This window comes from Patiria miniata, unplaced genomic scaffold (assembly GCF_015706575.1).
Source record: "Patiria miniata isolate m_02_andy unplaced genomic scaffold, ASM1570657v1 HiC_scaffold_20, whole genome shotgun sequence".
NCBI lineage: Eukaryota > Metazoa > Echinodermata > Asteroidea > Valvatida > Asterinidae > Patiria > Patiria miniata.
Genome location: NW_024037059.1, coordinates 26948870 through 26973750, shown reverse-complemented (window position 1 = coordinate 26973750; position 24881 = coordinate 26948870). Strand labels below are relative to the sequence as shown.

Here is a 24881-nt window from a genome sequence, read left to right as displayed (position 1 = left end):
TGTCGGCCCACGTCTGTTTTGGTTCCGTGACTTGGAGGTAAAAAAAGCTTTGTAAGTAGGCCGATATTCACTGGTATGGTGCCGTACAACAAAGTAAAGGCCTACGGTTATAATGGCCGGACCCGCACCTGTGTGCGATAACAATAACCGTGCATTCCAGAAAGGGTTCAACGTACATCTACCGAAACAAGTTACCGAACAACAGGTACCGAGTTGTCAACTGTTAACCAATCAAATTACTTTTCTCACGGTTGAGCTGTTACAGCATTCCTCTCATCTCCCTCGTTACAGTTACAGTTCTATATTCCTGCAAAGGTGCTGTACTTTTATTTTCTGAAATCAGCCGTTAATACAAGGTGAGTTTAACCTAAATTGCGCTTTAAAAACACGAATCGTCCTATTCGATATTGATGCATTGTATTTACTTATCACATCGTACGAAACTTATAATTGAATAAAACTGTTTTTATACCGGGTATGTTGAGGTGAGCAAGGTGGAAGGCATCACATCAATTACGACTTGTTTACGAGAAATCTCGGCATTGGTATTGACAAAATGATTTGACTGACACAATCATGACAATGGCGACATTGCACGTGGGCTTATCTCACCTCGAGCTTGTGATAATTCTTTAGATGAACGTTTGTGTCTGCATGAACCAAAAGTGCGTGCATGGTGTTGCATGCTCCTATCTGCACTGTTTCGAGTTCACAGAAAGCAATTCAAGGACATTGAATTAAAACTGATGCATTCAATAATGTGTTTGTTAGTTTAAGTCTCGTACATGTGTTTTTCTACTTTTGGGCAAATGAATACATGACTTAGATGTAACGAGTTTAACATTATGTCAGGGGCTTCGTAATGAAACCAATGATGAACTAAATACTTTCCACTTCTTTTCAAACAGTAACCCCCCCCCCAAAGTTACAAAGTCCCGATTTTGTCATTTCCAACTCTGATTTGTTTCATTTTGATCATAATCCTTCAGCTTATATTGGCTATCGGTGAATCGATACTACATGGTACATGTAGTATACAAGCAACAGTATATAGGCCTACATGTTCCGGGCAGTGCGCAACAGAGTACTGCTATAGTACTGTGCCCAGGCCTTTTAATATTGCATGTACTTGTGCATTCTACCGAAACGGGAAGTATTTCTTTAACTGGCACTGATTGTACAACTTCATAATTATTGTTAACGGGGCACAAAATAAAATATGCGAACTTTTTGTTGTTGGTCAAAGCGGACTTGTTGAAGGTTCGGCTCAGTGGATACAGCACACGGGAAAAAACAGAGAAAACGTCTGCACCATTTTTAGGGGTCTCGCGAATTCCGTTGCTCAACGCGGGGCCATATCGTAAGTCCTACGCCTCATTAGTCCGAAATTTCGGAATTATGAGGCGTCGGACTTAGGCCAAAAAAAAAAGTCTCCGGTTTCTGGTATGCGCACGCGTCGCCGTAGCCATGCGCGTCGGCAAAATGAAAAAGTTTTTTTTTTCAATGAAAGATGTCTCAAAACCGCCAAACTCACTGGTTTGACTGGAATCCTGCTGCTGCACAATTTTAACGTGTTTTTAGATTGGGTTATGGTCGAGAATAAGCTTTATGTGGCCTCTCTGGACTCCCATATATTTGCACTAAGTTTAGTCGGGCACCATTTGCAGTCATCAGCCGACATTTAAAGCAAAAAAATCAGGTAAAAAAAAAAAAGCCGCGTCGCCGCACCACTTTTTGGGAAAGCTCCATACCAGAAACCGGACCCTTTTTTTTTTGGCCTTTATTTGGTTGGTGATGACATTTTGTCGGACTTGTGAGGCGTCGGACCTATGAGGCGTCGGACTTATGCGCGGACCCCGGCGCTAAGACACGTAAAAAATATGCCCATAACACGGGCACATTTTCTTAAGTCAACTTCAAGGATTGTTTCTTCAGAATGATATAATTTCAGGCGGAATAATTTCAAAGGGTTAATTGGTACAAGTCCCATGAGCAAGGATTTTCTCGTTGAAACGGTAGGTCCGTTCCGGGTAATTACCTCCGCCAAGGAGGTTATGTTTTCATCGGCGTTGGTTGGTTGGAAGTGGTCTGTTAACAAGACAACTCAAAAAATTATGGTCGCCGGCAGTGCGTGACATTTTTTTTTTACGGATGGTCCTTGGTACAAGTACAAATCGATTAGATTTTGGAAGTGATCCGGATCTGGATGCAGGATTTTTTTAAAGGATTCTTCACCATTTATGCGAGTATTTCTTTTGGGTGTACTGACAATATGGCGGGGAATTGTTAAGCCTTGGAGGAGATTTCGCTCTCTGAGTGCTTTCTAGTGCCTTTGAGACAAACAGGGTTCACAACAAAACGTTATGACTTGAATTCCGACCGAAAGGACAAGCCTCAGGATTTCGACGACAAAAAACGACCAAATAATGGAGGTGTGGTACTATCTCTGTAGCGACGCCATTATAGACTTGAATTCCGACCGAGCTAGACGAAGTAACAAAAAGGCAACGAAACTGACGTTTTAATGATGTGTGTTTTTCTGATTCCCAAATGCAGACCCAAAATGTACGGAGTTTCATCCAAATCCACGGCCGAGAAGAAGGCCGTCATCAAGAACGCAGACATGCCTGACGACATGCAGTCCGACGCCGTGGACTGCGCTACACAGGCCATGGAAAGGTTCAACATAGAGAAAGACATCGCTGCTTTCATCAAGAAAGAGTTCGACAAGAAGTACACCACCACCTGGCACTGCATCGTGGGTAAAAACTTCGGCAGTTACGTCACGCACGAGACCAAGAACTTCATCTATTTCTACATGGGACAGGTGGCCATACTGCTGTACAAATCGGGATAATTTTTAAGTTCTGGATAACATCTGATTCTGGTCTTGAGCTGCAGCTAGGCTCATCCGCCATCTTAGAACACTGACGGACACAATGCAGGTGCAATTGGGTCCACAGCAAACCAATTCAGATTGGCTTTGAAATGGAGACTATACATTCAAGGATGCAGCAAAGAGAAGCCAGGACTTGTTGAGAAATGCGCCGCTACGTCATCAGCATGCATCCCCGGAGTCCAAACATGATATAGCCTACATAATAAAGCTATCTTGCAGAAGTTATCCTTAGCTCCCTGTGCGGAATCGCAATAGTCTGGACCCCTTGCATAGAGCGCCCTCAGTGAGGACAAGTTTTTGTTCCACTGTAAAGCTTTTGCTCAGAAGTCAAAGACATTAGGATCTCCCAATCTGGGTCGTACACGCGCGCGCAACACTTATTACTAGCGCCCATTGGATAAACACTCAAGTTGCGTTAACTTCCGGTTCCAATGGTTCCAATGCTGCTTAATTTGCAGTGGGCGTGGTTTAAACTGAAGTGACGTCACACTAACGAGCTGGTTAGACCTTATGCGTTGCAGGTGTCTCAGAGGGTATTCTTTATTTCAATTAATTAATAAACAATTAATCAATGCACAATCTCATGCCTATCCTATAGCGATACAAAACAATTGCCCTTTAACCCCGCCTCAACGCGCAAGGTCTATACCAAATCGCCATCATGATGCCCTTGCATAAAGCGATCTCACTGAGGGCATTGACTTTGTTCCTTTGTTCCGCTGTGTCACAAGTAACAAAAGCTGTCCCCAGTGGGGGCGCTCTGTGCAAGGGGTCTATTGGAACGGAAACGAGGATGCACTTGGAAGACACAGACTCTCTCGCGTCGTTACTGTGAACTTGGCTCACTGATTACTTCATTTGGCTGGTCTTTTTTTTCTTCATAATGTCACTATGCAAAGCGTATAAAAAGCGTGTAAATTATGTATTTCAATGGCGGCTGGTTCGGTGAGGTAAACATGTTGGTGCTTTGTTTGAAAAATTACTTATTAAAGTTGCTCGTCATTTTTTCCTAACGATTGTTTAATTTGTATGTTTTGTTTTTAACTAAAAAAACACTTCTTTTATTCCAATTTTGGGCGTCTGCAAAATTAACCCTCTGAAAAGGCGCTTCATTTTGCGCACAAAATGAATGTGCCCTATAATGGAGCCGAATTGTTGCCTGGCAGCCAATAATTCGACTTTTGTGAAGAAATAATTCAATAACTAAACGTTTGTGGATTGTTTTTTCGTTCCATGCCTCAAAAGTGAATAACTTTCATATTGCTGGGAAAATAGCATTGAAAACAAATCTAGTTTTCGAGGTGAAACTCGAAAAAAATACGGGAACACATCTTTTAGATGGCTCACTTATTACTTCATTGTATTTGCTGGTCTTTCTTTAACTCCACGATGCCAAGGTTTTGAATATAGCGTGTAAATGATGTCATTCAATTTATAATGGCTGGGTCAGTGAGGTAAACATTTGGTCCTTTTTTTGAACAATAAATAAGTGATTAAAAACTGGAAAAGCAAAAACCGTTTCAGACAGGCGTGTCAGAGCCGCGCCGAGCTGTATTGAGAGGGACTGAAGTCGACCCAGATACAACTGGGTTTCAAACAGGTGAAATTTATGATCTATTTTTTTTATTTTTTTAAATTTTTTTATCAATGTTTTGACCCAGGAGTCGTTTGGATCGAGGATCGACTGCAACAGTCGATCTTTCGCATGGAGTTCAAACGGCGAACACTTTTCTTTTCTTCGGAATAATTAAGATCGGCGCGACTGTGAAACGTCAGACTGAGTCGGGTGCCATTTCGCGATTATAATATCCCACGCATGTCAGACTGAACGTTTTGGTATAAATATAAATTGTTATTCACACCAGAAGCATAACTGGGTTCAAGTTTCGGGGGGTGGGGGGGGGGGGGGGGGGGGGAGGGCCAATTAGGGGACTTTATTTCCAGGAGGGGCACTCAATGGTTTTTAACGAAAAAAAAAGCTTATTTTTGCCTCTTCCGTGCAAATGCTGAGAGAGAAATTGGTGGGGGGGGGGGGGGGGGGGAACTGTCCTCGAGCAAGGGGGCGTGTCCCCATCACGCACCACCCCGCCTCCTAATAGTAACGCCACTTCACGTTATCACGTAGGTTTTGCATGCAACCGTGGCGAAATTTAGCGCCCAAACAAATCAGTTTATACTTCAGGATTTTTTTCAACGTGTTTTTTTTGTTCTTTTCTTAATATAAGCAATTAATGATTCGCCTGGTGCTTGTTGCATAATGTGATCCCTGCTGTAAATGTCATATTTTAACGCCTTATGTAATTTAGACAAATAATTATTAATCTTTTCCTATTTTGGTCGGAAGATTGTTACCTTCCTTTTTGTCAATATATCCTTCGATATATATACTTTAATGTGTAATGAATTTGTTTACTAAAGTTTGTTGGTTTCTAAATGGGATATTTACACATATCAAGTAAGATGGGTCTTGTAAAGTTAAACCTGTGAAAAATAAAAAAAACCTGGTTCGATCTGTAAATAAATGACAGTAGTACATGTATTGACACATGGATTGTCCATTTTAATGCATGATAAAGTACATTATCCGCTAAAAAAGTTTGATGTCTTTAGAAGTGAAAAGTGGGGCAAGGTGGCCTAGGGTTATGGTTCGTGACTCATGATCAGAGGGTCAGGGTTCGATTCCAGCTGCTGGCCATTATGTAGAGTCCTTTGGCAAGCCACTTCATCCCACTTGCCTCTCTCCACCCAGGAGTATAAATGGGTACTTACTTGCATTAGCTGGGGAGTAACCTGCGATGGACTAGCATCCCGTCCAAGGGGAAAGTAATATTTCCAGTCGTTTCATGCCACTGAAACCGGAGATAAACGCCGGTGTCACATGAAAATCCGACTCCTATGAAAATCGGACCTCTATTTCCCTATTATTGGTTGATCCCTCGCACGTGACAGGTCACTCTCCCGAAACGATCCTAAAAATAGCGTAGTATCGTACTCACGCGTGCACAGTACTACCAATGAGTCCACATTTCACGGAGTCGGATATTCACGCTACACCGGCCTGATGGGCCACATTGGCTCGTGACAGACTTTACTTAGTAGAAGCACTTCTTTTATGACCGGAAAAGAAAAGATCGTCTTGCATGTATGATCGATGGCACATATGAAACCTATACTTTTCGTAAATGTTCATTTCCACCTTCTGGATACTGTAACGTGCCGAGCAGGCTGGGGCGTGGCGGGGCTAATTAAGGATGAGAACGTACTGTTCACATTATTTTTGAGGAAACAATCCGTAAAAACAAATTATCGTTTTATTTGTAAAGGCGTGATACTGTTGAAATAGTAGTGACGGAGTTGAAAATCTGTATATCTGTCCAAATACAAATCGTAGAAGTCAGGCGCGGATCCAGAGGGGGACGAAACACCCCCCCCCCCCACCGGTCAGACACACACGAAAAATAAATAATTTTTAATCAAATTAAATAATAACACGGTCCGCCTGTCCTCAATAATCGGATATAAATATCTAAGGTGCCCGGACCCCCCCCCCGCAAAAAATCCTGGACCCGCCCCTGAACGCACCCGATAGCTAAAAAAAGCCTGCATAATAATAGTGTTCACTGTTGCGTAACTCTAAGTACATTTAGCACAAGATGTTTAATTTCCCGTCGTCAAATACCAACGGTACCTTAGCTTAATCGGTAAGCTCTGCGGCTGGTACTGTCCGTGAGTTCCAGGTTGGCGTCTTCGTACAGGTTCAGGGCATGTGGTCCACTCGGAGGATCAGGGCTTAGGGTGCCGCCCTGTTCCTCCCTTAGCTCTTTGCTTTTACATGGCGCCTGGCCCTCCGGGGTTACATGGATGGACAGGGAAGGAAGTGTGTATTGGCCGGGAAGACCGAGATCCCAGAAGAGAACTAAGGGGTTGGCTGGGGCATTGTTATGGCTCAGACCGATCCCTGAAAGCTTGGCTAGCACATAACTTTTTGATTTTTTTTGAATCCTCTATTTTTTTTAAAAACTTTGCTTTAGTTGGATATTTACATCTGCCCGGCAGGTCTCTGGTAGTATGTAAAAAGGAATCAAAGGTATACGTCGTGAATCTATGAATATTAAATAATTGATTATTATCAAAATTAAGTTTCGTTCGATCAATATGACTACGGTAACCGTTCATTTTACGTCAATTGGTAAATTTTGTAGAAGTTAAAAAGAATCCAAAATAATTCGCCCAAACTTTTGGCCTCAGAAAAACAAAAAGTTTTTTTTTTTAATGCTTGACATCGACATGAGCTGATTTTTTTGGTTCAATTAATTAATTTGGATTTTCGAATTAAGAGCGGGATGCTCGGATCCTTATTCGTTTTGAATAGTGTGCGCAATTTCAGAACTGGAGCGCGCAATTTAAAACCAACTTTTCAAACAGTGTAAAGGCCTGCAAACTAGCTGGATATTTTTGTTCCTACTTTCCCGATATCTTTGGCGCCTATTTTACCCAGTAGCGCACCCCAGATTTAGCTTGGGGGGGGGGGGGGGGTTCACAATTTTTGGGGTTTTTTTTCAAACAAATTGGGTGTTCTTTTTTCGGAGGGGGAATATTTTGAAGTTGAAATTTAACAACCTCTACGAGTGGGAGGGGTCAACCCCCCCCCCTCCTTGGGTGCGCCGCTAATTTCATCCACCTTTTGCCAGTGGCACAGCGGTAGAGGGGTGTTTGCAGAGTGGCAAATTGCAAACTGCTAGCTACAGATTTTAAGAGCGAGCCAGGCGTGGACGTGCGAAGAAAAATCGGGCCGGAGACATTGGCCGGTCGTAAAAGCTTGTCTCGTCAGTCGGCAGAAATGATGAAGAGCGCCACCAACTGCCAAAGAGTGTCTGTGAGTGTCCGCTTTCAACACTGCCCATATAGGTGCAATGAATTGCCATAGAATCCAATGATAAATTTCCCCACTTTAGAAATTCAAGAAAATAATCACAATTTGCTCTCTATAAGGTGTTCGAGACATGCATTAAAATTAAAGCTTAGTTTGATCGTCTTTCTATTTTTCCTCATTTTTTTGGTAATAATCTGATCGTAAGTTGGGAGAAATTTCCATCCGAATATGATCACCCATCGCCATTTAGAAAAACGGCGCCTACACTCCAATGCAAAATAGAGCGCTTTTAGAGCCCCAATTTCATGCGAATTGCTCAGAAATACAAGCTCACGTTCCTGTGCACGGCTTCCATCCTCACTGTTTACGAACCCTCAAGTGCATGGCCCACAATATGCTCAAGTACTGAAGAATTTGAGGGAATGCAAATCGTGATTTGGCCGGCGTATGCTACTTCGGACCCATTTTATTGCCTCAACCCTTTTAAACAGCCGCAGCTATAATTTTGTCTTTTAAGGCCAAACAAAAAAATAAGTCGGTCAGCGCGCGCGTCGATTTTAATCATGCGCGTCGACCTTTTCCCCCCCCCCAAAAATGTTCCCCGGTAGCTCCAACAGCGCCCTCTATTTCCGCACCTCCTCAATTTTTTTTTACCAAAGAGCACCAAAGAATGGGAAATTGCACCAAGGCAAATGATCGCAAGCACCAAGGCAAATTATGGAGGACACCAATGAACATGAGGACACTAAAAAAGCAAAATAGTACCTACCTTGTCTGTACCATCCAAGTTTGAAGAAAAGAAAAAAAAGCAAAAAAAAAAAAAGCCACGTGGCCGCGTCAATTCCGGAACTTTGGCCTGACCAGAGAACGAATATTTTTTTGTTGTTGCCTGAAACTGGTTTAAAAAAAAAAAATTCTGTCAAAGTTTGCCGCAAATCGGCTAAAACAGTCACTCTGTTACTGGGTTGCGCCCTCCAGCGTGAGGGACACAACACGTTTCTGATCTTTCGCTCGTAACCCCCGCCCTGCAAACAGGGCGGGGGGGGGGGGGGGGGGGGACGAGCGAAGTTCCCGATCCTGCCAATGGTCTCTCCCGACGACTTCTTTTTTTTTGCCGTTGAGGGGATAGGTCCATATAAACGTACATGTACACAGGAAAAATTAAATTGGAAGACAGGACACACATAATTGCAAGAAAAGTTTTTTATTTTAAAGCAAGATCTGTGAAATCACTGCACGTACCGCAACTAAAAATACTCTATTAAAAACTAGGCCATCAGCCTGAGGGTTTGGTCGGTATCAAATCAGGGCACAAATGATTATAGTGAGCATGCGCAAGGTATACCGCCCCTAGAGTGGTAACAAGCATTTTGATGGACATTTTGAAGAAAAAAAACACGGTGATATAATAAACACAAAAACTCCTGCCACCCTGCAATGCTATCACATATTTTCCAACTCCGGAGGTGTATACCTTGCCAAAAATCGCTATGACGATTATTCCCCTCATTTGATACCGGTTGCCAACATTTTGGACCGAGGCTGATGGCCTAAACCCTCTGCCACGGCTGTGTTTGCTGAACATTAGTCCAATGGAAAGGCAGTGGCCGATTTTAAATACACAACTTCAATATTATATATTCATTATTTTTTCCTTCAGAGTTCAGACAGCTTTCTCCAGAAGAAACCGATTCAGACGTTTAATAGATTGGACACATGCAAATTTTTTTTCACATTTTGACACAAAAGTGACATCTGTGTGTAAAAAAGCTACAGGGTTTCAAGCAATTTCAAGTTTATTTCGACGGCAGTTATTAATACAACAGTGTACACAAGTCAACAATAATGTACAGAACATAAAAGTCGGGTGTGGACAAAATTGGAAAATTAGGGCTAAAATCTGATAAAGAATCCAGTCACAAGTGTGTCGAGCAATTTACAGCAGAGAAGAATTGATTTCGATTCTAATTGTGAACATCAAGTAATAAGTTACTTCTTTTTATAGCAAACAAGACCCCAGCATCACAGAGCACTGGAAGCGGCCTTCTTGTACATGTAGGTATTTCACATTATGTACAAAAATCATGCTACATGTAATTTGACATTAGTTACATTTCAATCATAGTAATACTTGTACATTGCCAATATCGAGACAAACACATTGTTTGTTTCCCAAAATAAATATTACGGCAAAATCACATCTGTATACGAAACAGATTTTCAATGCAATTAATGGTATAATGATGAAACAAATAATTTACATCGTTTTTTGTAGATTAATCTGTTAACAATTTGATAAATTTATGTCTTGATTTATCTAAATATAAATATACCGCAGTAACCGCAGCAACCTAACGGTATATTGAAAAACACGGATTCAGTTTTCACAGAAAACGACCAGCAGAGGGCGGTGTTTAGAACTGTGGTAGACACTGGCACACCCATTGATCCCCATTAGTAAGGCCAAAAAAAAAAATAAGTCGGTCTCTGGTCAGCGCGCGCGTCGATTTTAAGCATGCGCGTCAATCTTTTTTTTTTCCAAAATGTTCCGCGGTAGCTCCAACAGCGCCCTCTATTTCTGCACCTCCTCAATTTTTTTTTTACCAAAGAGCACCAAGGAATGGGAAACTGCACCAAGGCAAATGATCGAAAGCACCAAGGCAAATTATGGAGGCCACCAATGTACATGAGGACACCAAAAAAGCAAAATAGTACCCATCTTGTCTGTACAATCCAAGCTGAAGAAAAAAAAAAAAAAGGAAAAAAAAAAAAAAAAAAAGCCGCGTGGCCGCGTCAATTCCGGAACTTTGGTCTGACCAGAGACCGAATATTTTTTTTTTTGGCCTAATGGAGATTACTAAAGGAGATCAAGGGGCATGCAATCGACCACAACATTCATATACACGTGATTTACACGAGGAAGGTATATGGAAAATCAATAGGAATTACAATGGGGGTTCCCCTTTTCGAATGGGAATAATTTCCCAAGCTGTTGCATACACAACAATTAAACCCCAGTTCTTGAAGGCCTAGTTCTCGAAGGCCTAGTAATATATGAAAATAATTGTGCACATGTAGGCCCATGAATAAAACTTTCACAAATAAAACCACTGCCAAAACAGTGTTGTGTAAAATATAAGTTGGCTATTTATGATTCAACAATGGGTTGAAGTTATATTTGCTCAAATTAACCTCAAAACTCTGCAGAGCAATTCTGCTTCACCATTTTAATGAAATTCCTTCATGTATACCAAATTTTAACACAATTTTTAATTTTTTTTAGTAAGATTTCTGCTTGAGACTGATTGGCTTTCTTGTACTTTCTAAACTTTCTTTAGAATTTTTTTGACTTTAGCACCAGGACAGTTTGTTCAAGGAGCTGAACCATAGCAAGTATGTACATGTACACAGCAAATTACAATACACACAGACTTGCTTGAAGATAGCAGCTGTATAGACTTTGGCTCCAAAATGAATTACTTTGAAAATTCCAAAAATACCAGAGCTAATGTCCCGCCATTATACTGAATAAAGTTGATAAAAAGACACTTCATCTGGGAATTTTTTGTTTAAAATATAACTGAATGCAGTAAGTTCTTTTTGGAAATATATGTATGTGCGTAAGTTTAATTGTGATTTTTTTTTTTGCCTTTAAAACTTTTTTTCTTTTGCTGTAGAAGAGAATGTGAATTCATTTGATTTTATTACGTGAAGAATTTTCAACTTTGTCATTTATTTTTCTACTTATTTTGAAGATATGATTTTAACAATCCCAGGTACACAATTAAAAAGCACACTATCCAACAACATTGTATTGGGCCCACATGTCCTAAGAATGGGACGCAATCTTTTAGATATTTCCTATTGAACTCTTGTCTTTTGTTTTGGCTCTCTAATAATCACTACAGATTACGGTGTGGTATTTCAACTCCATTCAAGGAGGCAAAACAATAAGGAAACACTTAAAACAATATTGGCCTCTGTGAGGTACATCACTAAACCCCTTGAGTGATTTACTAGGAGCCTTCCTCACTCATGCAAAATCCAATACCATATGTTAAACTCAACACCTAAACTGTTGGACTCTGATTATTGGTGGTGTGCCTTACCCCATTCAAAGCATGATCAGTTTACTAGTGCAGTACTCACTCCAACAGATTCCAACAAAAACATGCAGTTGGATTTTGAAGGGTTGGGGTGGTTAGGTTCTGAAAGACTTTTGGCCGATTTTCAGCCCAACAGCTTGAACCATCACAGCTACAATAAACCCTGTGCATGAGGTAGGTAATGTACACCAGGGAGTGGGCGGGCCGTCACCGCGTTATGGGGAAGCGTTTTTATTGTTAGGGAAATCAGGATTGAGTTATGGGGATTTTTGGCTGTCCCCACAGCGTCTTCGGTCCCCATAGTACCATGGGACAACTCGTGTGTAGTCCCCACAGTTACGGAACAAGCTTGTGTGAACATGTCTGTGTGGACCCATGCACATCAAAGACCAAACCATTTGACAAACTCAACTAGTTAATACCAATTTGAATGGCTGAAATGCTTAAGTGAAGTGAACAAATTTGAAGGAAGGATTACAGGGCCCAAAGCAGGAAAGAATATGGGTCATTCTATAAATTTGGGGTTCACTTTTTCCTGTACCTTTTACATCTGACTTTCTATAATTCTGACGCACTCCTTAATGCAGTCATCCTCCAAAAGTGATTATGAATAACAAACTACCTACCCAACAAATAAAAAATCATTTGAGGTCATTCTTAAAGATACTTGAATGGCAAATTACAAAATACCAAAGTAACAACTAACAGGCACAGGAAATAATTGCGTCACACTTTGGCTCCTAAATTTATAAAATGACGTGTATGTACGTTGAGCTCTGTATGTCCTCATTATTCAATTTACATCATCAATACTTGCATCGTCATTATTACTATACAACAGATTTATACTCATTCATTATTACACTATGAAGTTTACGTGAATGGGACAGATAAAAACATCAACTCACAGCATACACACAAAGCAGAATTTATGCAGAGAAATTTTAGACATACGATTTCGGGACGAAAGTATGACCTCACTTGTAAAATGACCTGGTCAAATTCAAGTTGATCTAAAAGTGCAGGAAGTCCATACTGGGTTTTGAAGTCTGAGGCAAAGCAAACATTTGCAGTGCTCTTGTCTTTAGTTGTAATAATTATCCGAGTTTTGATGAATGCTGGCAGGTAGAATGCCCACAAAGTATTGTTTTGAAATTCTGCCAAAAGAAAGGTTTGAAGTCACACAGCCCTCTCTTCTTTCATTTTGAGAGCTCAACGTTTTTCTTGAAGAAACTGATTTTATTCCACAAACAGACAAAACAGCAGCATTTTCGTACACCAAATAAAATGACACAAGTGTGAAGGCCTGTTTATGCTTAACGCGAAAGCGAATTTGATGTAAGGAAACATTCGCGAAATTCGCCGCAGTTGAATGCTGTTCAACTTCTGCGAAATCACAACGCGAAAACTTGCCATCATGTCACAAGTTTGTGTTCACATTCACTTTCGCACTGACTATGAAATGGCCTTTATGCTCTCAGCAAAAGGTGCTGATGGAAAGAAAACATACAATGAAAAACAGAGCCTAAATATTTGCCTTGGTAGAGGCATTACATGTATGTTTTTCTTTAGAATTTAAGGTTCCAGCTGTAAGCACCTATACCATTTTTGATTTCAATGGGAACACATGCGATTTGTTACCAACATGGAAAGTGTTTACATAGTCAAGGTGTTTGTGGTACTGTGATGGAACACAAGTCGTAATAAGTTGTCAGAAGTCAATCCATGGGTAATTTAGTCCCAAATCACATCACAAGCTATTCAAATGATCTGTGACAAAGGCACTCCGTTTTTAGTGTTACTTGTGAGTTGTGACTGGGCTTGTGAAATGACTTGTGATATTCTTATGACCGGACTTGTGATGTACTTGTGATCCATCACAAGTTCCTCGACTACAAAACTGGAAATGGATGTTCCCATACACCCAATTTACGCCACTTTTTTTTTTTTTTTTACCTCAACCAAAGTTTGAGCCGTAGAGCATCCACACCGTTGAGATAATACCGGAAGAGCCTTTTGTCTCGTAGAAAGCCGAGGTTCTCGTACAGTCTTAGAGCCGGCTTGTTGGTAATCTCTGTCTCTAGAACAACCTTGAATCCGGGAAGACATTGGAATGAAATCATTAGAAATGATCAAGAAGGGATCATAAGTATAGGATTTTCCAGTTCTCAAACTTCAAAATCACACATGCATGTAACCGGCACTGAAAATGCTACAGGGTTACATAGACAGCTTACTTAAAATAGGCCTCTTACGGCATTCTTGAAATTGCACAGGCTCCAATCCTTCTTTAATTTTCAATTTTTACTTTAATTTTTCTGCTTAAATTTTTGGACTATCGAAAAAAATTATGACAAATGAAAGATAAAAACCAGAAAATAGGACACAAGGTTTGAAATTATATGCTCTGTTCTTAAATGCCCCTCCCCCTCCCTGGGTAAAAAAAAAGATCTTAGAACTTCTGTTTCCATTTTCCTCCGTCTGATAAGTGTCTGTACAGCTCCATGTATATCAGGCAAGTAAAACAGGCACAATTTAACATTAAAAAACCCTCCAAGAAAATGTAATGGACCAATAAATTTTGAGCTGTCCAATACCGAGTGTCAAATTCCTTCATAACTTACAATGAAAAATGTGAAAAATGTGACAGTGAAAAATCTGACTGAGTATTGTCACTGATTGCGGTACGCGCTGGTCCATATGATTCAAATTGGCTATCCTCCCCCGAAAATCTCAGGAATTTTTTTGTCATGATTTCTGCCCAAGTAGGCAGAAGATAATGGGATTTGAGTCCGATCCGAGTAAACTTGTGAATCATAAGACATAGGAAAGGGCATACAGTGCTCATAATTTCCTTTTTTCATTTTTGTTCAGACAAAATGATAAATGTTTACAGTGTCTGACTCATGAGTGACAGTGCGTAATGTACATGGGTTCGAATCCCGACAGGGGAAGCATGGTGTGTGTGTTCTTGGGCAAGACACTTTACTACAATTGCCTTTCTGCACCCAGGAACATAAATACAATGTAGGTACCTGTGAAGGTAGAGACCACTCAGATCAGACGGTTCTGATCTCCAACTTCTCCGGAAAACAGGTCTTATGGCCTGATGAACAGGTGTAATAGGCCTAATTGTGTAGCGCTTTCAGACATTGGTTTTGAATCGCTATTCATGTATACGCACCATATTCTAAATACCACATTATTAAATCATCAAAAAACTGGCAAGTTGGTCCATATACGGGTTGGATAAAAAAACCCCGAAACTGAGATATTATTGCTAATTGGAACAGAAGTAGGGCACATGTGAATCAAAGGGAGATATCTTCTGTTAGGGTTGAATCTCCTCTTTAAAATGACACCCTGATCATGTCATTACATTCACGGTTGACTGAGCAGTGACCAATTTTATGAAAAGGTCTATATAGAGAATTGCGCCACTTTTCAATTGTGGTTTTTGTGGTGTCATTGGTCACAGAGTTAAAAGGCTATCGTTGCCAATCAAGGCTGGTGGGGGGAAAAAAGAGATTTCATCATGAAAAGTGGCGCAACTCTCTAAATAGATCCTTTCATAAAATTGGTTAAGTGCTCAGTCAACCGTGAATGTAAGGACATGATCAGGGTGTCATTTTAAAGAGGATATTCAACCCTTACAGAAGATATCTCCCTTTGATTCACATGTGCCCTACTTCTGTTCCAATTAGCAATAATATCTTGGTTTCGTTTTTTTTTAATCCGACCCTGTATAGAGCCTACTTGTAAGAGTTTCATTCAAGAAGTCAATGTTCCATGTCTTTCCATCACCAGAGTCTGATAATATTCTAACAAGTGAATGTACTATGTAGGAACATTGAGACATGCTTTAACAGATCCCTGATAATCTGGCTTCCACCTACAAGGAAATCAGGCATTTCCTCTTCAATACTTGATGCCAACACTTGATCTTAGGTCAGGCCAAAAAAAAAAATTGCATTAAAAAAATGAGGACAGAGTACACGTGCTGCCCGACATTTCTTCAAGGCTATTCTCTAGAGAACACTCAAGAGAATTGTTGTTGGCACTGGCAAGCGCAAAGCTGTACGCTTGTAAACTGACATGAATGTTCATTTGACAGTTTAAAGGTAGAGTACATCATTTGCAGCTATCCAAAAAGTACTGACCAAATTGTTGTTGCAAAGCTTATTTGGTTTAAAGATATTAATGGCATTAAACTCCCTGTGAAATTGTTCCTTCTGACATGCTGTCACTTTGAAGAAAACAACAAAAGAAGGTCATTTCCAAAGATGAGTCATGTGAGGCATTCAATTTTGGGGAATTTCCATTAGTAGTTGGTTTGTAATTGGGCAAATCCGCGAATGGGTGCACACAAGTGTTGACACAACGCATATGCGCGTAGTTGCTATTATTCGTCGGTTCAGTTCACGACATCATGTAGATCGGTTGAATGAGAATGTGTTCCGGATGGGATTTCAGGCACAATTCAAAATATGACTCAGCAACTTTTGAATTGAAATCGAGATCTTCGAATATTTTTTTTCTAAAAATACACAGCATTCACAGAGCTAAAACTTCATCAGGTTAGTTGTTAAGCACCCGTCTTTAGATTTTGAGCACTTTTGTTGCTTCAAACGAAACAAATGCACAAACAAAAAATGATCTACTCTACATTTAAAGCACTTAGGTTATAACAGCACTTGTGAACCATTGGTTTTACACCAATCTTGTAACAATCTAGAGTGTATTGTTTACCTCATCACACTCTCCCCTGACCATGGCACGGATGGCTTTCTTCACCAGACTTGAGCCTGTATTAAAAAAAAAAAAACACCCCAAAACAAATTAAAGCGATCCTCATTGATTTAGTTCTCATACAAAGTTTGACAGAAGAGTGGCCCGTGTAAATGACCGTGATGTCACTGAAGTGTGCTTTGTTTAGCGCTTAGTGTATTTCCAGTTAAACTTAGAAGGCCGATAGACAGACAGTGATCAGAAACAAAGCTGAGATCATTTAGAGTGAAATTGATATTTTGAGATGAAGATATGAAATTACCTTCAAATGAACCAAATATCAGTTTTGAATACAACTGTAACGGAATTCTTGGTTGAGTTGGGCAAAACAGTCCATGAATGGGGAGAAATCACATAGATGTAGAGTGTGAAAAAAACACACGAGCCCTTAAACAGATTATGCAGAATGGAAATCGATTGCAACTAATGTTGTGCATTGGGTCGGGTTGACCAGGCCAAACTGACCCGAAACATTATAGATATATACATGTATACTGAATGTGAATCGAAACCGATCTGAACTCCCCGAATCTGACCCGACCCGGCCTCGACAAAAATTCAAGGAAACCGACCCCCCAAAAACCTGCATGTCTAGCTTGGGCAACTGTGTCCGTTTTTTTGGGTCTCAGCTTACAGGCGTCACGCAAAAATCTTCATCTCTCAGAAACTGAATCATTCCATGTTGACTCAAGGACTGACTCGGCGAGTCACTTGTCACATGTGAACCAGACTGCTTGTAGGCTGGCGAAGTGAGCCGGGCAGTGCTATTGTATAGGATTAACCCATAATGTCATATGCTAACTCTTGCCCACTGTACAGACAACTTGCATGACAATACTTCCAGTGAATAGCTACTCTGAATCAGTTGAATAGAATTGTGTACATTCTGACTTAAAGGGAAAATACAACATTTGCAAACATCGAAAAATAAAATGACCAAGTTTTTACGAAATACCTTACAGGATGTTGGTAAATGACAGTCTAAAGCATCCTGTAAAATTATGGCACCTGGTGTGAAGTCATTTTCAAGAAAATTGTATTTTTGTTTACATTTCCAACGGTGGTCGGCCGACCACCGTAGGATAAACCTAACTATTTTTCACTACTGCTCCAAATTTACAATTTTTTCAGTCCAATTTTGTTTGCTTATTGGTTTTATGTTCATGAATGGGTGCAGGTCAGCTGGACTGGTTCCCTTAGCGTACAATTTTCCGGCATCTGTAAATTGATCCATTTCATCTTCAGTGGAGTCAGGGAACCAGACTACTTGAACATTTTTGTTTTTCTTGGTTTTCCAGCATTTTCGAAAACAAAACTTCAAACATGGCAGTGTAACAATAATTTGATCTATTATACTAACCCCTCAAATAGTTCATTTCTGAAAATTAAAGCATTAAGCCAATGATGTACATTCCCTTTAAGACTGGACTGGGACCAACTATACTAGGCTTGCCTAGTCTGCAAGTTTAGGCTGAGTAAAAAAATAAATCAGTTTCTTGTCGCCACCTGCTTTCTTTTTTTCCATGCCGCCTACTTTTTAATTCAATTTTTAAAATTCTTTTAAAATTCATACATTTGCAAGAGGGTAATGGCTCCTTTGGACACAATTTTGTATCAGCAAAATTTTTGAGAAAATCGAAGAACCCGTCCGCCATCTTGGAAAATCTGCCATCTTGGGACCGAAAAGGGACCGCCTCCTTGATTTTTTTTCAAATATGCCGGATGAGAACTGCTTATTATTTTTTACTCGGCCTTATAGTTCTTGTTGTCATGTCTCCATTTCAACTCTGCCACGAAGTGTCTGTTTTTGACAGAACGCGTCACATATCTGGGTCGTTCTATAAATTTATGGTCCACTTTTTCCTGTCCCTTCGGTTCTATAATTCTGATGCACTCCCTAAGGCCAAAAAAAAAAGTCTCCGGTTTCTGGTATGTGCGCGCGTCGCCGTAGCCATGCGCGTCGGCAAAATGATAAAGTTTTTTTTTCAATGAAAGATGATGTCTCAAAACCGCCAAACTCACTGGTTTGACTGGAATCCTGCTGCTGCACAATGTTAGATTGGGTTATGGTTGAGAATAAGCTTTATGTGGCCTCTCTGGACTCCCATATTTTTGCACTAAGTTTAGTCGGGCACCATTTGTAGTCAACAGCCGACATTTGAAGCAAAAAAATCAGGTAAAAAAAAAAAAAAGCCGTGTCGCCGCACCACTTTTTGGGCAAGCTCCATACCAGAAAACGGAGACTTTTTTTTTTGGCCTAATGCAGTCATTTTCCAAGCGTAATTATGAACATAGCAGACTACCTACCCAGCAAATTAAAAAAAAATTTGAAGTCACTCTAAATGATACTTGAATGGCAAATTAAAAAGTATCAAGGTAACAAGGACAGGAAAAATGTCAACACTTTGGACCCTCAATTTATAGAATGATCCATCCGGGCTTGGTCCCCTCTGACCTCTGACCCATGGAGGGTCATGATTTGCTCTGACTTGAACCCCGGATCACACCAGACACTGTTGAGGGATCCAATTGGCCCGGCAAGAACTCTCACCAATTTGAAGCTTCCTGTAGTGTTCATCCACCGCCAGCATGGCTATGTAGCCACGTCGCGCCATCTTCTTGTGGACATCCAGCTTGCACACTATCGCCCCTACGCACTTGTCTTGGTGCATTGCCTGGGAAAGGGGGGGGGGGGGGTGGATAGGGGGTGAAATGGAAAAAAAATGTATCTTGAAAGAGTGAATTACTATAATTCAGTGAAGGATGACTGGCTGACATTTGAATTAATCATTCTAGAAGTGTCAGCAAAAAAAGAAAAAAAAAACAGGAAACAAATTCCCCTATTCAGGCTTCTCCATCATTTCTGTCCTTACAAAAACAGGATATGTACAGAAAATGAGGCAGCAATATGTTTTGGCTCAAGAAGTAAAATCAAAGAAAAATCGTGAAGTTACCGATACATCATTGTCAATAATCTGGGATTTTATTTTTTGTTCCATATCTTTCGTGACAGGTTTGAACTGGATTCTGTATTTTCATATCACTTTATTTAAAAATGTTATCAAATTTTAATGAAGTTCATGAAAATTTCTCTAAATTGACAGTTGAAACTAAACACCGAAATCAGCCATGCTGTCCAAAAAAAAAAATATGCAAATTTCCTCTTTATAAAAAACTCAGTATTGAAGACATTACTTGGTATGTATATTTACTCTATGTTAATGAACAATGATTGCATTATGGACATGTATGTATTTATTTTTAAATTTTGTTTTATAGGGGACTTATGTATATATTTTTGTTTGACGTTTAAGTTGAAAATGGCATGAATTATTTTGGTCATTAACAATCCACTGTTTTTAAAATAGCTATGAGTTGCTACATGTAATTTCAAAATAGCAATTAAATTTCGAAAATATATGCAAGTCTCATTTTTGTTTTCGTTTTACAAATGATTCAATAGTTCATTTAGACATAGACATGTTGAAATGTGTTCAAGGAAGAACCCAACAGTTGCTATGTAGGTGCAATAACTTATTACACTCCTCTTAAAAAGAATTCAGAAAAATATAATGAAGAAATGACAAAAAGGATGTTTGTTCATTAATGGGGCAAAAAAAACCACATGTTGCTAGACGTAAGTGCATATTGGAATAAACACATGATAACTTGGAAGCACAAAAGTTTTCGATTGCTGTGCCTGCTCAGCAATGCGTGTCTCTTGCCCTGTGAACAAGATGGCACATATTACTGTGAAAGTAGGTGTACTTATTGGAAGGCGACCTAGTAAAATACTTTTGGTTGTACTATTATACTCACCAAAAAACAAAGTTGAGGCCAGTTATGAATAAAGTAACGATATGTGTAAATTGAGTACGGCTCAGACAAATCTTTTGTGATGAGCCTCATTATGTCTGGCATCTGGACTTCCGACTTGTACGGCATAAGGGTGACTGGGTGATCATCAGGACCTGTCTCAGTCTGAATGTGTATCGTGTTGATATCGCTGTCGTTGGGCGGACAGGGAGGCACTGTGTACTGGTTGTTATGGCAACCGAGAACAAAGTCAGAGAGGGAGGCTGGAAGCTCCTCTAATTCTGCATCGTCGAGATCACCAGCCACTGCTGGTCCGATGACGCCAAAGGACTGCTCCATCCCTGCAAGTAAATCAGCACACGCTGCTCCCTGCTCAGAACAGGCTGATGCCTCCGACTTGCTTTTCTCCGTTGATGACGAAAAGTCCATCTTTTGGGCATCATCACTTTCCAGGCAAATATTCTCAACCATTTTTGTCAGATCAGTTAAAGGTTCACTCATTTTCTCATCACAATTGCAGGTCACGTTTCCCGAGTTTTCTCCAGAATGGCACGGGACGTTAGGATTCTCAAGTGTCTCTGATTTTACGGCCTTTGTACAAGGGCTACCAACAACGTGTTCATCAGTTTTCAGCAATGCTTCATCCACATGGCAATCACAACAACCATTTGTCATTCCATGGTCGGAAGCAGCTTCTGCCCCTTTGGCCATGTTCGTCTTTCGCTTCATTATTTTTTTCGGTGTGTCTGTTTTTGTGTCTTTATCAACAATTTTTGCATCAGGGGTACCTAAATGACAAATTTCGTTCGTATTTTTGTCGCTGCAGGAGCAGCCTTTGGCACCAACCGTTGCAGGTCCTTTTTCACTCAAGCATTCATTCGTCGACAAACAATTCACCATGGATTCATGATCATGACTTTCTGTGTTGTCATGATTTATATGTTGATTAATCTTACTTAGGCTACCTCCTCCAACTTGGCAAATGAAATTCCCCCCACTTTTCCCGTCCCCTGTACTAGAATGGTTGTCTTCTTCCGTACTTCCAGCATCAGGGCCGTTTATCACGTTCAGTTTCCCTGCCGGTTCGCGCGGCGTCTTCACAGCGCACACGCTAACCCCACGACTGGGATCAGCCGACGGATTGCTAGTCGTTGTTGCCGTTGCTAAATCTACGCCTCCAGACCCAGACATATTTGCGGCGATTGCTTGCCAACGCTGACCTCAATTTCGACGTCCCGTTTTACTGCATTTCCACATAGGTGCAGCTTCTTTCCAAACTACGTTTGGGTATCTGCCTTGGGCGACCCTTAGAGGAAATTCTTAGCATGCACGAATGTTAGTTAAGTTGTTCCGACATCAACCAGCATCAGCAGTGCTGGCTACCATTTTTCTGTACGCGCATGTCACTGATAATATCCCAGCAAGCCATGCGAAAGCTTTAACTTCCGGGTTAAGTTCCTTGTGTTCTGTTTGTTTTTGTAAACTTAACCAAGTCAGCTGTCTTTACTTGTTGTTTGCAACTAAACTGCAGTGCTTCTGGAAGTGTAAAGTTAGTGCCAAACAAACTAGGCAATCGGTAAGAAAAAATACTAACACAATCGAGCAGTCACCTTTAACTAACCCTGCTCCTCCGACTAAGTTAGAATTTTTTTAGTGATGATGAAAGTTTGTGCAAACGTAGACAACTTAAACAAGTCATGCAAGCAAGTGTTGGAGAGTTTAATATACGCAGTGGCTATTGTTACGGCAGCCGTAACGCATTTCCCATTTTCTATCGTTACGGTAGACTGCAACCTGGCAACTTTTATAAAAAAACATGACAAGAAAATATAAAATTAGAAGGAAAAAAGTGAATTTGAACTTTATGAAATTCGGACTTTATTTCCCTTTTAAAAAAATCCTCCAAAGCCTCAGGTTAGAAAAGGAAAAAAATTCGAGTGCAAAACTGAGATCCGAACCCGCAACCTCGCGGTGCAAAATCCTACCCTCTATCGGCTGAGCTGGCGCACTGCTCGATAAAACGTGTGGAAACAAATAATTATATACCTGCGTGCGTACCAAAAAAATATCGTAGAGGGCGCTAAACAACGAGTGCCGTAACGATAGCCACTTCGTTTAATATAACTTCAAGTTACATGTAAATGATGTAGTTTACTCGCGGAGGAAGGAACTCTTTTAATTTTATTAGTGGTCATTGTACATTTAAAAAACGTCACTGTTAATTTTATAAATACTAATGAAACTAATAAATATGAGAACAGCATTTTTTCCTTCATTTATCATTAATAATATTCCATTTTGAGAACCACAGATTTTACTCAATTACATGTGAACCGTTCACTGAGTGAACGATTTTTATTTTTTATATAATATGAGACCCTATATGTTATGAAATATACATCAAATGGTAATACCAATGCTATGGCCCAAGGTTTCGGTTAAACATCTAGAGTTGTGTTTGATTTTCTTACACAGAGATTTGCAACACCTTGTGTAAAGAAAGGATGACGGACAAACCTTCATTTCCAAATGCTGAGAGTCGCAAGTTGTGTTGGGCAGCCAGGGATGACTACTTCAAGTGCCTAAACAATAACAGTGGAGACGAGACGAAATGTGCACAGAAGAGACAGGGCTTTGACGAGCACTGCTCTAAGACTTGGGTGAGTGGGTGGAACCAGCCGGATTTGGAGGGGGGGGGGTGTTTCGTGGGTATGTAGTCCATTTCAAATAAATGGCAATATCTTGAATATACCATGATAGCACCCTTTACCGCCACAGTGGTGTGACCGCACCTGCCAGGATCAGTCAGGGAGCAGAATCAAATTCCATTCTTGGTCTAAGAAAAATGAATAGCAAGCTCAGTCCTCTTAAGGGAAATGAAGATAAGGCAGCCGCAGGGTGTTATGAGTTTTTTTTTCTGAAGTAGGAAAAAGTAGATTGATTCAGAACTGGAGGTATTTCAAATGAGTAACACAGTCAAATTGTTTTAAAGCTAAACTTCGACCAAATCCGTTTTGGCGAGATTTGTTAAATTTCATCAGGACTTGTAGCTACTGATTTCAATAAAATTTACCAAAATTCGATATCATGTTTACATGTAGTATATTTGAAATGAATTAATGTGCACAGAAAAGGCAATCCAAGTTCTGTGAGTATACGTGCTCATCAATAAAACACAGAAAGGAGAAAAAAAAGTTCTGTGAGCATGTCTCAAAAAAGTAGGCGGAGCCAGACTGAAATGAAAGGGTGTATTCTTGCATAAATTAGTAATCATCTTATTTACATCAAATTATTAAAAACCTAATTTGAAATATGTACGTTTTGCTGTTTTTACTTCTTCAAATATTCAGATGACTGTGATCAAACAACATGTACCGTTTCATCTCTGGTATTATTTGTTATTCTTTCAGGTCAAATATTTCATCCGGAGAAGAGACTTTTTGAAGTACAAAGATGAGGTTCAGGAGAAAGGGTTTATTCCCACAGAAGATGAGGAAAAGACATAACCCACAGTTGGTAACCAAACGCCGATGGATACATCCTGTGCTTGAACTGCAGGTGTCAGAGCAAACTTGCAGACTCGCAGTCGTGGATTGTAACATCAGAACAGTGCTTATGATGAGTGTTTGTTCAATTTGGACCGGATGTGATGCAAAGAGCCTGAATCATTGAAAACAAACAAGATAATACAGAGGATACTGCTGTCACACATCAGGACTGCATTCCCTTAGAAAAACAACTTGACGTCATTCTCAAACACAAATTCTGTCCCTTTTTTGGAAAAGGGTAATTTAAAGTATGAGTGTATTGTAATATTTTTAAAACTCCATTTCAAATGATAGTAATGCTCTGGCATTATCATGGAACATGGACTTCACTTTTATACTGAAGTATGCAACTTGTGATAATTTCTGAACCCTGTCCAATTTATGATGTATGTTTTACACTACAGTCGATACAGATAATGTTGAAAAATTATGGTTTTGAATATTATGTCCATTAAGGAAAATTGGTGCAAAGCATTGGTGATTATTACGACCTTGAACTTGATCATCAAAAACACTAGAGGCTATAGGCAATCTAATGAAGTGTACCATAGTCGACTGCAAATAGACTTTATGCCCAGCATCCATCTTAGAAGGTGTTCTTTGATATTCTAATTCTGTAACAATAAATGAACCTAATTTGTATTCATGATTATCAGATCGGCACTGCCGCCCTCCTTAAGACGCCCGTAGGCGTAAGATCTATATGGCCCCTGAACATGAATATTATACTCCGTTACACTATAAGTCTAAACCGTGGTTTACATGTAAATGTATATATATCAGATTTAAATGATGCTTTTGACAGTAAATAAGTTGGTCCTGGCAAAACTACAAGGCCAAAAAAAAAAAAA

General features: G+C 40.0%; 3 protein-coding genes across 3 annotated transcripts; 2 read left to right on the top strand and 1 right to left on the bottom strand.

Annotated features, from left to right (window-relative positions):
• The first annotated feature begins 253 nt into the window (after positions 1–253).
• On the top strand, positions 254–2988 carry LOC119729382 (dynein light chain LC6, flagellar outer arm-like). Its single transcript, XM_038202004.1, has 2 exons — positions 254–356; positions 2557–2988. The coding sequence occupies exon 2, from the start codon at positions 2564–2566 to the stop codon at positions 2855–2857; it is 294 nt and encodes a 97-aa protein (XP_038057932.1). The 5' UTR covers positions 254–356; positions 2557–2563; the 3' UTR covers positions 2858–2988.
• An 8387-nt stretch (positions 2989–11375) lies between these two features.
• LOC119728395 lies at positions 11376–22058 on the bottom strand. Its single transcript, XM_038200619.1, has 4 exons — positions 20486–22058; positions 19218–19341; positions 16628–16683; positions 11376–13968 (listed from the first exon to the last, which is right to left on the bottom strand). Exons 1-4 carry the CDS (start codon positions 21671–21673, stop codon positions 13831–13833), a joined length of 1506 nt encoding a protein of 501 aa, XP_038056547.1. The 5' UTR covers positions 21674–22058; the 3' UTR covers positions 11376–13830.
• An 899-nt stretch (positions 22059–22957) lies between these two features.
• LOC119728397 (cytochrome c oxidase assembly factor 6 homolog) lies at positions 22958–24881 on the top strand. The gene is made up of 2 exons (XM_038200620.1): positions 22958–23142; positions 23893–24881. The coding sequence occupies exons 1-2, from the start codon at positions 22987–22989 to the stop codon at positions 23986–23988; spliced, it is 252 nt and encodes an 83-aa protein (XP_038056548.1). The 5' UTR covers positions 22958–22986; the 3' UTR covers positions 23989–24881.

Bases quoted from the DNA above. Each gene is read 5' to 3' on its own strand.
- LOC119728397 (XM_038200620.1), top strand. From the start codon at position 22,987: ATGACGGACAAACCTTCATTTCCAAATGCTGAGAGTCGCAAGTTGTGT. The intron at 23,143-23,892 runs GTGAGTGGGTGG...TTATTCTTTCAG, and splicing joins AGCACTGCTCTAAGACTTGG to GTCAAATATTTCATCCGGAG.
- LOC119728395 (XM_038200619.1), bottom strand. From the start codon at position 21,673: ATGTCTGGGTCTGGAGGCGTAGATTTAGCAACGGCAACAACGACTAGC. The intron at 16,684-19,217 runs GTGAGAGTTCTT...TTTTTAATACAG, and splicing joins CTACAGGAAGCTTCAAATTG to GCTCAAGTCTGGTGAAGAAA. The intron at 13,969-16,627 runs GTAAACAATACA...CCCGGATTCAAG, and splicing joins TCAGGGGAGAGTGTGATGAG to GTTGTTCTAGAGACAGAGAT.
- LOC119729382 (XM_038202004.1), top strand. From the start codon at position 2,564: ATGTACGGAGTTTCATCCAAATCCACGGCCGAGAAGAAGGCCGTCATC.